The 12,494-nt window shown below is 42.7% G+C and overlaps 1 protein-coding gene across 1 annotated transcript in view; it reads left to right on the top strand.

Moving 5' to 3' along the window:
• Positions 1-12,494, top strand: part of LOC114062072 (nck-associated protein 5-like) — a gene marked incomplete at its 3' end in the record, with an annotated part of 231,969 nt that overhangs the window by 137,238 nt on the left and 82,237 nt on the right. Inside the window, exon 3 of the mRNA XM_027893111.1 lies at positions 4,752-4,815. Within this exon, the coding sequence (XP_027748912.1) occupies positions 4,752-4,815 (64 nt within the window). The remainder of the gene's footprint in view (positions 1-4,751; positions 4,816-12,494) is intronic.

Genomic DNA, 12,494 nt, shown 5'->3' with positions numbered 1-12,494 from the left:
TTGATAGGTGATAAACAAGGGGTGGTTACAAAGCACGGTGGTTTGGGAGGCCTTGCAAATTCAGGTTCTGAGTCTCTGTCATTTTTCTGTTTGCTTTTTCCCTGGGAGAACAAAGTATTTATTCACCTTCTGAATCTCACAGCAATAGCACAGAGTGGAAACTTGGTTGGAATTTCTCTTCTCGGAAATAGCACAGAAGGACTTGCTGGCATGTAAGTTGCTCACTCCGCTTGGCCACAGTTACCAATAATAAAACAAATATTCATGTCTTTTGAAAGCTTGACTTTGTCAGTGGGTCATGTGGGATTTTCTGCTTTACAAATAGAGAAAGTTATAAAATGACAAAAAAAGCTGAGCTTCACTTTATGGTGCAGAACTGACCATTTCTAAATGAAATCGCTTCAGAGTGAAAGTTTCCAAGACAGGATGAAACATGTAGAAAACGCTTTCCTGTTCTTGGAAATAAAAAGGTGACTAGAGAAACAGATGAGTAACTTAGGACCTGTCATACCTGTTAAATTTTGTACACATTCATTCCTTCAGTAGAGGAGTAATAATTTACTTAGGAAAGAGAAAATGGGAAAAGTTTGAAATCTTCAAGTATCAGTGCTGAAAATACAAGACCTGTCAATGCACACTGGCAGGGTGTGGGGCTGCCGTTGTGATCAGGACAGGAAAGGGCAATGTCAAGTTGGGATAGAGACCTTCTCTTCCAAGTAACTCATGGAGCTTCATATTTTAACTTTATCCAGAGGCTATTTTAAGTAACACCTTACTGTGTTAGGTGGAGAAGCAAGACTTTCTGAATCTGAAGTTTCAAAATAAAAACAAAAATCAAAATTTGGGAAGCTGAAGTTCACTGCTAGAGCTTTTGGATTTTTTGTATCGATGTAAAGTAGCAATACAAAGAAGAACAAAAAAGAAAAATGGAGTCTTTCATGTATCCCGTGTAGTTTTTATTGTGGTGGTTGATCTGATGATATCTTTTACCGTATCAGGAACACAATCAGCATTTTTCAGAATTAGGGGATAGGTATGGGCCTGTGATGGGAAACGAGAGAGGAGAAAATTTACTTTAGGAGAGTTGTGAATCTGCAGAATTATTTAGCACATTTATGTTTTTCTTGAACTAAATGGGCTTTCCTCAAACTGTTGTTTTTTAGAACAAGCTACTGCAATCTCTACTAGCGATACTGAGGCTTGAAATGTATCTTTCTTCCATCCACACAGTGACTACTTGTGTGCTTGCTTCCATCTGGAAAGGATATAATTGAATCCTTGTTTGGCTCCTGTAATTATTCCTTTGCAAAGTCCTTGGCTGGGAATTTTGCCACTTACAATACAAATATGCAAACTTAAGAGCATAAACTGTGCTTTCAAAGAGCATTTTTGTAAACCTTTTATCATTTGGAGGTTTTTCAAAAGCGAATATGAGCACTTCTCAATGAACATGTTTTAATTTTTTAAATCCTTGGAGAAGATTTTGTTTCCTTCCAGGTTGGCTGCAGTTGCTAATTAACTTTGTTAATTAATCAAGCTATAGCGATGAAACATGCTTGATTAAAAATAAACAAAACTACATAGCAACAAAATAATGCTACTGTTTTTTCTTATTTAAAAGCAAAGATTAAAAGAACAGGATTAACTTTGAAGCTGCATGTCAAATGTTCTTTGCATTTGAAATATCTGAAAGGCTAAAGCAGCTAAAAGCTTATTATTATAGTAAAATGCTTATTCAATTTTAACACCATGTTAAAAATTGGGGCTGAGAAGTCGCTGAAGTTGTTGCCTTAATAAGAACTGACTGAGATGGTGGATAGTGACCAAAGGGTTTATTTGGTCTGCTTAGACATGGAGCATGACAAGTTCTCTCTTGTCACGTATCTTATACGAAAACTTCCAGCGCTGCAAATTGGTGTTAAATGCTGTTGGCTTGTAACAGGATTCTGACCACATTTCTTGCCCATTACACCGGTGTATGTTTATGTAGAGGTAGTGGGAAATGGCTGAGTGTGGGCGATGGGCCAAGGGCATCACAAATGAAGCTCCCTGGAGTAGTCTCAGGGATGACTGTGGTCCACAGGCACGCTGAGCCTCTGCTGCACGTCCTGCCCAGAGGAAGGCAACCATCTGCGTGGGTCTGGCTGAGTGCACAGCTCCTTCACCTGGGCATTGCACGTGGGAGGGATGAAGCAGGAGCTCAGAGTTTGATTTCTTCAAATCCACTATGGCGGATTTTTTTTCTCCTTCATGATAGTCAGGTTTCTTTCATTTTCTGCTATTGAAAAGTGGTTTTGTTCCTAATATCAGCAATGTTATAAACATAGTACGAGAATGCCAGTCTTTGCTCTCCTTCACTGGGAAAATTGCTAAGGAAACCCTTTCTGAGCCTCAGCCAGGATCCTCATCCAGAGAAGGAAGCCTGGCATCGTTAGGAGGAGCCCTCTGTGCGAGTGGAGTTTACTCTAATAAAATTCCAGAAATGTGAAACTAATTCCATATTGGAGGTAACATGGAGAGAGGGAAGTAGGAGTATTCCTGATGTAGGAGGCATAACTAAATAAATCTCTCCAGACCAGTGGCAGGAAGTGTATGGAGGAGTGGAGTGAGGGGAGGTTTTGCTTGTTTATTCTCTCCTCACCCCCCACATATTTTCTCATAAAATATCTTTAGGCATTTGGGTTGCAATTAAAAGGTCAAAACCTCCTCAAAGGGAATACTTGCTTTTTCCACTAGAACATATTAGGGCACTGAAGCAGTGCAAAAATGCGAGGGGCTATTTCCAGCAGATGAACTAAATCCTTAAAATAGGATTAACCAATTTTGTAATTTGCCTGTGATAGTATCTGACCAAGGAAGAGGGAGGGTGGTATGTGTCTGATAGAAGCTGCTTTTAGGATACCTGTGTTAAGCTGTTCAATGCTGTACTAATGCCATTTCTCAGTTTTCCATAATTTTTCACACGAGCAAATGAAGATCTTGATATCGTGCTGGAGAACGCAAATGCAACCTCTACAGGGCTGTGGCTGTATCATCTTCAACTTTTGCCAGTATTAAGTGGTTTCAACATCATACCTGTTTGCAAATCGCAGTATTAGAAATGCCTGGGGTTAACGTGATAACCAGGCTTTGCTGGCTGCATAGGGATTGTTGTGAGGGTTTAGCAAGCACGAGGGGGCAGGTGACCATTAGGGAGACTTAACTTAAATACCACATCTATTGAAATGGGGAGGGGGGACTGGTTCAGTGACCCAGGCATATGTTCAGCTGTGGCTTGAGTGACAGGAGCGCTGTCATTCTGCAGTAATTAGGCAGGTATGTACAGACCTTCCTTGGCAGGAATGGTTCCTGAGAAATGGTTTAAAGGGTTGTGTGTTTTTGGGGGTTTTTTTTGCAAGCTTGGGAATAAGATATTGTAGAACAGTTAGTTTTACATGCTGAATGAGAGTGACCCAGTCAACGACAGGAGCAGTTACAGAGTTGTCCTTCTGCCATGGCTTGGCACCTGTGTGGGTTTTTGTGAGACAGTTTCCAGCCCCTGCTCTTCTTTCCTGCAAGAACTGGGAGACGTGGCAGTGTGATTTGAAGACTTGGGACTTCCCTGCAGTGCAGAGCAGGGAGGTTTTCTTTGACTCATCCAAGTCCGATGGCACGGCCAGTGGGCTCATGGCTGGAGCCTGTCGTCAGCAGCACAAGACTGGTCCTGCCAGCCCTCGAGTAAATGCTTTCTGACCCAGGGTCATGTCACCAGGCCTGAGCCACTGACACCTTTGCATTGGCACTGACCAGTCACTGAGCAGGCAAAAATGTTATACATCCCAGGTTAAGTGCCAGGATGCTGCACTGGGATGGTTCAGGTCTTTCTTTCCAGTAAGTCCCAGTAGAATAATGACATTTCAAATTTTATGGTAGATCCTTTTTATATTATGGTAGGTTGCTTAAGTCCTATTTGTTCCCCAAAGTATCTTCTGCTTTGCTGAGCTTCCAGAGCAAATTCCTGTCTTCCTGTACCCCTCCTGCAGTTGTCAGTTCCTGTGCTACCTTCCACTGACTAGCAGTTCACATACTTGGTATGTTCTATGTTTCCCTAGTCCATACACTGCGAAAACATCTTTCCTTTTCTATGTATGCTAAACCCTACTTTTCATTCCTCTCTTACAACTTTTCAGTGTACTTGAAAGTGTGTTGTGATTGCCAAATCCTTAATTAAGCAAATTAATTGTTAGTTGAGTTGAGCCAAACATTTGGATAAGGATCTTGTATGAAAAAAGGTTAATTAAAAAAAAAAATCTAAAAATTCAGTAGTTGCAAAACGCAGCACAGTATGTTTAGGTATAGAATAGATTGTTTTAATTTCCATTTTATTTGTGTATTTATTGATGATCTAACAGCCTTCTGGCTTATGTAATATGGTGCAGAATAAAGCTGATGTGCAAGGCTATAGGGAAATAAATAATACAATCTGATTTGCACAGTCTGTTTCCATATCGCCGGCATGATGAGCTACTTTGTTGTTTGAATGGAGCAAATGGTGTTTGGATTCAGTTGATTTATTGACAGCTCTGTCAAACTGTCACAAAATGAAACAATAATGCAGCCACTAAATATTGCAGGGAAACATGGGGAGGAGAGCAGGGCCTGCCAGGAGGGTTACCCCAGTGATGTGCAGGAATGCCATCCCGATGGGGAAGCGCTGCGTTCTCTCCGATGGGAAAAAATGAACCGCTATTCACACGCTTTCCTTTCCGCAGGGAGAAGCTGTCTGTGGCTCGGCTGCAGCGAGAAGTTGCACAGAGTAAGAGTGAAGGAGCCATGGTAAGCTGCAGCTACTTGCTGCTTTGCAATTCTTGTCTTACTGCCTCAGGCCGTGTATGTTTGGTCTTGCTGAAGGTGGTCACTGGAGCACTAAGGCTGTCCTGGACATAGCAAAGAGATGCCAATGATGTATTCATAAATGTGAGGAAACTCAAGGCTCTACCTTGGCTTCCTTGGAAAAACCATGGTAGAGAAAAGCTGTTTCTTTCTCCTGCTGATGTTCCTTACTGGAACTGGATGCAAGGCAAGCACAGAAATGCAATTTCGGATCAAAATGTAGTAGATTTATTTGCCTATTAAATCTTAGCCAACTACAGAAAAAATGGAAGAACACAAGCATGAAAGCTTAAAAAAACCCCTCAATCTGACAATTTTGTAAATCATGTAATGCTTCTTGTATCTTCATTTTTCATGTAGCAATTCATGAGATTAGCCTTGTGAGCAAAAGATGAAATGGCAGATTTTTGGTTAACCGCAAACCTCAATTTATAGAGTGCCTTATCTCTTCAAAACAATTTTCGTTAGGAGCCAACATGTGCTGAGTGTGCTTAATTACTTAATATCTAAGGAACTGTTCCCATCTGTTAAGGAGTTTGTATGTCCCTGTCTTAAGATAAAATGTCTTAAGCTTCCATGGGATAAAGCAGACCCATTCAAAAACCTTAAAATCCAAACAAGCCCCCTTGAACATACTCATGGAACTGCTACTGATCTGAGTGAGTTGCATAGTTGGTTGTAAAAGAATTTAGTCCAAAGTTTGTTTAACTTAGTGGGGAGCAGCTGTAGAAAGTCTCTGGGAGTGGATGCTCCGTGAGCTGGATGATGCAGGGTCCTTAAAATCCCACCTGCCTCCAGTGAGTGCATTTTATAAATCCTTAGTGATTAATACAATGAAGTCAGATTTGGAGGGACCTAAGTAAGTCTCCTTACTTAAGTAAGGAAAAAGCAGCTCTGAATCTATTGCTCTTATCATGGCCCCACCTGGCTCTGTAGATCTGGGAGTGCCTCATGGGGTCTCTGCTGGGACAGGGGCTCTGAATGGGCTCTGAATGCCTTGTAGAGAAGGAAAGGAGATGAGTAGGGATTGCTCAAGCAGGTATAGCTGACGTGCCCTGAGCCCCTGCTGCGTGCCCAGCTTGGCTGTGGGAGTCTCTGCCCTCTCCCATCCCAACACCACCCCGATGTGCCTGCCCTGGGTCTGTGGCAAGGCTTTGTTGGCCATGAGAAGATTTTGAGATGGGGTTTAAGCAGTCGGGAAGCCTGGCCAGTGGGTAATGCGTGTGCATGGGCACAGAAGTCCTGGAGGAACTGAGGAACAAATTTTTATCAGGTTAAGTTGCAATCCAAGAGTCTTTTGACTGAGATAAAACTCCTGCTGCCTCCGGGAGGAATTTTGCCTGAGGAAGAATGGCAAAGATCAGGCATTGGATTTGCAACTGCATTTCAGTTTTCAGTGTAAATAAATGTCAAAATCTGGGAAGAGCTGTTTACTCTATTTGAAATATTTCCTTTAATTTTTTTAAACTAGCATTCCCTTGGAGGCATAGCAATATTATAATATATTGAGTGTAAAATATACTTAGTGGGATAATCCAGAACTTTATGAAATGAGCAATACTGATTAACCTTCTAGAGCTAGTAAGGCTTTTGGTATATATACCAACCTCATGGTCTCATCCGTGGAGTTTCAGACAGTTCTTGTGCCTTTCCCTATGGGCTTGTGGGATTAATCACATCTCCCTGCTAACCAGGGTGTAATTTTGTATAATTTGTTGGAAGGCTGAGTGTTGTAACCCATTAGGAGGTGACAGGTAGCTCTATGGGTGTGCAGTCTTCCCTCGAGGTAAACGCTGGGTAGTTTTTCCCCTCTTCCCTGAGGGATAATATCCACAATTATCCTGCAACTAGAGCCGAGGGTGAGTGCGCCTGTAGAGACAATTTCTTTGAAGCAGTTGATGTATGGAAAGTTCTTTGTGTGTCAAAGCTCGGAGCCGGTGATTTTAATATGAAACACAGCAGTCATTAATTAACATTAATGAACTGGCTGGGCTGTGAGCAGCGTGAGAGCAGTGAGGGTCCAGGGGCTGGAGTATTTGAACACAAGAGGAGGCCAGGGATGAAGTAAGTTGCGGAGCTGTGTTGTCAGGGTGTGAAGCGAGGAGCCGGCAGCACACACTGGGTTTGGAGCAAACACTTTACAAACGTTCATGGCAAAATTTGGGCATGGGATTCTGAGCCAGAAGGCTTTTGGCATACGGCGAGGCTTCCTCCGGAGAAGCGCTGGCTGCCGGCAGCCTGCCCGCAGGGCACCAGAGCCCAAGTGCTGCTCTTTTTGGTGTGATGGACATTCCCCAGGAATAGCATGGAGTCCCCTGGGGCTGGCAGTGAGGAGGCCAGGCAGTGGTACCAGCCAGCCACAGGGCGCCCGAGGGGCTGTGCTGTGCTGTCACCGGCTGCTCCTGTGGATCAAAGGGATGGCACCCCCCGCAGCCTCCCTGCCAGTGACGGGCCACAGCTTTATTTAATCACTAATTAGCTAATTGCCTTGACTCGCTCCCATTTTGGTTTTGTTTGTTGTGCTGGTTAAACTGCTAACTCCTTCATTTGGGAAGAGTGCAGGTGGCAGCATATGCCACCTTTAATGCCATCCTTGGTGCCTCGCTCAGTCTCGTGGAGAGCATTTCTTACACAGACACGAAGCGTGGCAGGAAGCACAATGAGCTGTGCTGCCACACTGCTGCCCTGCATCCCAGGAACTGTGCAAATCATTACATAAGCCTTTGGCAGGATGGCACCTCATTTAATACCCTTTAGTGTTTCCTGCTTCTTTGAAAAAAACAAACCAACATTGTTTGGGTTTTGCTGTCACAGGTAGGTCATGAGTAAGAGGTGACCTCATTATGTAAACCGCACTCATCTTTAGGGTGAGCAGGGTCAGTGAGCAGGGAGTGTGTGCCTTGTCCCTGTGTGCGCTGCCCTGTCACTGGCATTCTGGAAGGACATGTGGTGCAGTTCCTGCTCGGGTTCACCCAGCATCACAGGAACTGCTGTAGCCAAGTGGACACACGTAAAATCAATGACAAATACAAAGCACGCACTGTAGAAACTACTTAGGTTGTGGTATCTTTGCTCAAAAATGGATTTGTACATCTGTAAGAATAACATCTGGTGAGCAATGATGAAATGCATGTTGATGAGGAGATGTTTTTCTGAGGACACTTCAGCTGAAGCTGGAGATCAGGCAGTGTGTGCTGTGTGGGGTAGCAGTGTGTGGGCATCACAGTGCTCCCCAAAATGATGGGCTTTTAATATGTCCCAGAGTAATGCTTTTCATGACTAATTTGTTACTGGAAGGTACTATAGAAGATGAAGTGAAGACACTTCATTTTGAATGAATATTCATTATCAAAAATATACAAATAATCTGTCATATGTTTCTTCCATATGGTTGTACAGAAAATCTGATCCCTCATAGGTAGGACTGATTATGTATTTATGCTTTATTTTAGTTAGGAGAACTGAATAATTCAGACTGAATACCTGACAATTGCTCAGGTTTCTTTATTTTATGAGCTACCATCAGTAAATATTGATTATCTATTATCAAAATGCAGAATTACTTACTGCCAGTCCATCTCCTGAAAGTTTAAGCAGCGCTGATCCAGGATTGCTGTTTGGCTCTTCCTGTCACTCACAGTCTTTAATTTCACAGTGTGCATATTCACGATTTTCTCAGTCATGTCTCTTCTGACTCACCAAGGATATTTTACCATTTTTTAAGGAAAAAGGAGACAATCAGTTTGCCTGTGTACAATTCTTACTGCATTTGATGGGGACTGTGCAGGTGTCTGTGGTGACAGAGATCCCATTATTAAAATAGGCAGCTTTCAAAGCAGATCACAAGTTTATTTCAAAACACAGTAAAGACTGAAAACTGCTTTAGTCATCAAAGTATTTTTTATTTTTAAAGTCCATGACTTTAGACCTTTGGACACAAAACATGACCAGGAAAAATGTTCATTTTGGTGAAGTTTTCTTAACAGTGAACAGTGCTGAGTTAGAAAAAATATAAGAAAAATGCAGCTACAGTTACATAGTAGAGTTCTCAAGGCAGAGTAAGTATTGTGTTAGCAGAAACTAGTTTAAAAGCCTAAAGTGAGCCAAAAGTATACACAGTTGTATCATGTTTTCACAACATGGATTAAGTTAATAGTTAGAAACAAATGTTACCTTTTTTTATTTGATACCTATATTTATATCCATGTCACACAGTTTAGTTAGTTTGTGCTTCCCATCCAAGTCCTTTGATTTGACTCTATTTTCCATTAGTTCAGTGGCCTGTAACCTACATAAAAGAAATTGTACCACTCTGGCAATTTAACTGTGAAGGTTAAAGTGGGATGATATTGCCTTTTATATCTACATGGGATTCACTTAGGGTGGGCCCTAGGCTCTGATTTACTGTGTGTCCTGCTGCGTTTTTAAGTGATGCAAAGTGATTATCATGGGCTCTTCCCGGTACCCGTCTATTCCACACCTGCACCCTTTTGTTGAAAACCCACCATGTTAAGTGAATGTGAGGTCCCCACTGAATAGGTTTCCACCCTCCGGTAATCCTTCTGCATTAGATTGATTTATGAATGTATCAGATTCTTTGTTAGCATGTAAACCACTAATTAATTTAAAGCTCTCTGTGGAAAAATTAAAGCCCTGGTTAAGGCTTTCAACAGGCTCAGATGGTGCTAATAATGGAAAAACAAGTTATATTAATGAGTTTTGATGTGATCAGCACAATTCTTGCTTTACAAACAGTTTTTGCAGTAAAACAGTGGAGGCTGCAAGTTTTTAAATAAAGAGTGGAAGAAGTAAAAAGAAAGAGCATGAAAAAACTCGCAGTGTCAGTAAGATGTCCCATTATTACAAGGAACCGAGTTACTTCTGCTTGTTACAACTTTCTTAAGAGTAACCTGTTTAGATGTACTTAACAGCCTCTTACAAAACCATGGAAAGTGCAATCCAACCTTTTTTCCAGGTTGAAACAGAACTTGTAATCAGCTTTGAAAAGATCTGCCTCTTCTCATCATGCGCTGCCAAACTGGAGCGTTCACATGGAGATGGATGTGTAGAAGTGCAGAAAAGGTCTTTACTGAAATAGTATTAAAAGCAGCAGAAAGTCTGATATTCTCAGTTTTCCAAGCTCCTGTGGGTTTTGTGTGTTATTTCAGTTGTTTGCTCTTTCGCTCAAATTCAGGCTTTTAATGCATGTGCTAGTTTTTAGTGAGAAGAAAGAGCAGATCAGACCCCAGCTTGCTAATGCTTTGTTGAGGTGGGTGACATGAAGTTGAAAATAGAAAGCCAGATAGGTAGCTGAAAATGCACAGTTATAGAGACAACCTATGATTGTAGGAAATTGTGCCTCTCCTGGGAGCCACGTTCACCTCTGCAGGCCCTCAGCACTGCCTGGGCTCTGAGACTCAGGCCACCATCCTGGCTCTGTGCTCTGCACCGCAGCTGGCATTAATGCTGCCCCATTAATCAGCTAGCAGGGAGCCCTCTGAGCAGGAGCATGGTCAGCGTGCTCAGAGGCCCAGCTCTTAACATCTGCACTATGTACCTTGTTTTTACAGAAGAGAGGGGAATCCTGAGGTTGCTCTTGAGCCAGAGTCTTACAGATGGCAGCACAATGTGCTGCCACGAGCGCAGAGGCGCTCGCTGTCACCAGCATGATGAATCTCTGCCGTTGCCTCCGGCAGCAGGGAAGGCTGTTGTTGCAGGAGCACTTGGGTCATTTAAAAATAGAAGATATTTAGTAATAAATGAAGTGTTAAAGATGAGATACGAAAGGCTAAATTGTCTTTCCCAACTTCTGGGTGCTTACATCTGTGAAAGCATCTCTCTGTGCTTTAATTAGAAAGCAGGAGAGAGAGAGAGAGAGGCAAAGGAGCTGTTTTGAAATGTTGCTTTGAATGTTAAACATCCTAAACCAGAAAGATGCAATCTGACCCTTGTTCTGCCCTCTCTGTGAAGCTGTGTATTTATACACAGCTAGCCATCCTGTCTGCCTCCTTTTTCTGAGAAACTTCATCATACAGACCTCATGGAAAACTCAGTGACACTAGTAGTAGTTTTAGCATCCATAACGATTATTGAAATTCTTTACAAGCCTAGTTTAATGCTCCTGGACCTCATTAGTTGTTCATACTTCATTAAGCCAAATGTCCTCATTCACAACTTTGCAGTTTTATTTTCAGTGGTTTTTAGTAAAACCTTGTGTCCTGGGTATTTTCTCGTCGTTTGCTTCAAATCTGCAAGTATGTAGATATTTTCATGTTTTGTATTTTAAGGCTTTTATGAATCCTAAGGATTCCCTATGACATAAACTTGATGACACCTTTCAACCGTCGTTTTCCAGTGAGATCCCGATTGCCTGTGCTCAGAACCGGCTGCCCTTCAAACCATGGGTTACTCTCCCCTGGTTAATTAATCTCTGAGTCAGGTTTATTCCCCGAATCGCACGGTGAATGGTTGCAAAGGACTCGCTCGCAGTTCAGGGGGCGGCAGCGATGGGGTGAGCGCGGCTGGGTCTGGTCCGGGCGCTCCCGGCTCCACCCGCACGCCAGGAGAGGGCGCTGCAGCCACGGGAAATGCTCCCTGTGAAACACGCGGGGCCGGGAAGGGGCTCCTGGTACTCGCCATTCCAAGGGGGAGGGATGCTACGTCCGCAGCTTTGGTGGATTTTACTCTGCTCGCCACGGAGTGTTGTCGTAGTCACCGGCACGGAGAGACCAGCACTATATCCAAAGGGGCAGGGATAAGTTTTTGCCGCTCGGCTTGGAGCTCACCGAAGTGGTCTGTACCCTCAGCAAGCTGCTGCAAGTATTTAGTAGATGTAGGGGAAAAAAAAAAAAAAAAAGGAAGTCAAACAGAATTATGTAAAAATCACTGAACATGAAGGAAAAAAAAAGAAAATACATCAAAATGCATTTATATAATGTTTGAACGTAAAACGGGGCAATCTGTAGAAGGCATGTCATATCAGCTAAACTGCCCTCCAGTAGAAATTGCCATTTATAGATAACAAAGGCAGGGGATGTGCAAGTACAGAAAGGGCACATGCAGTCTCATAGCATCTATGGGTGTATGGAATATTGGGATGGCAGTTGGCTCCAGCGTGAAGCAAATCCTGCTTTATGACTAGAAGCAGATGTATCCTGCTCTAGGCAATACCTCACCACCTAATAGGAGTTATGTGCCCATGCACTAATAACAGTGAATTGCAGCCATTTTCATATCAAAGGTTAAGCTCTGCAATCCTGAGCTCCTCCAGGCAATGGCAGGAGTTTACTCGAGTAAGCCACACACTCAGTGGATTAATATTTTTGCAAGGATGACCTGAATAGAGCCACTGATCGGCAGGCTGAAAAGGCAGAACATTTTGGTCTGGTTTTATCTCTTGCAAGAAAGGGATCTCAGGGAGGACAGAATTAGTCCCAGCTTCTGAGGCTCTGAAGAGGAAAGGTGAATGTGTGCACTGGGCCAACAGTTTGAATTTTAATGCAAACCAGAAGGTAAATTTACACGGATTATTAGTAGTGAAACTGCTGTGATATACTTGGTGTTACAACTTTTTTCTCAAAGTAGCTGGGGAAATTAGTGTATTACAAGAAGTAAAAGAAAGC

This window comes from Empidonax traillii, unplaced genomic scaffold (assembly GCF_003031625.1).
Source record: "Empidonax traillii isolate 1590-97213 ecotype Southwest subspecies unplaced genomic scaffold, ASM303162v1 scaffold381:size621868, whole genome shotgun sequence".
NCBI lineage: Eukaryota > Metazoa > Chordata > Aves > Passeriformes > Tyrannidae > Empidonax > Empidonax traillii.
This window is presented reverse-complemented; position numbering and strand designations above follow the sequence as displayed.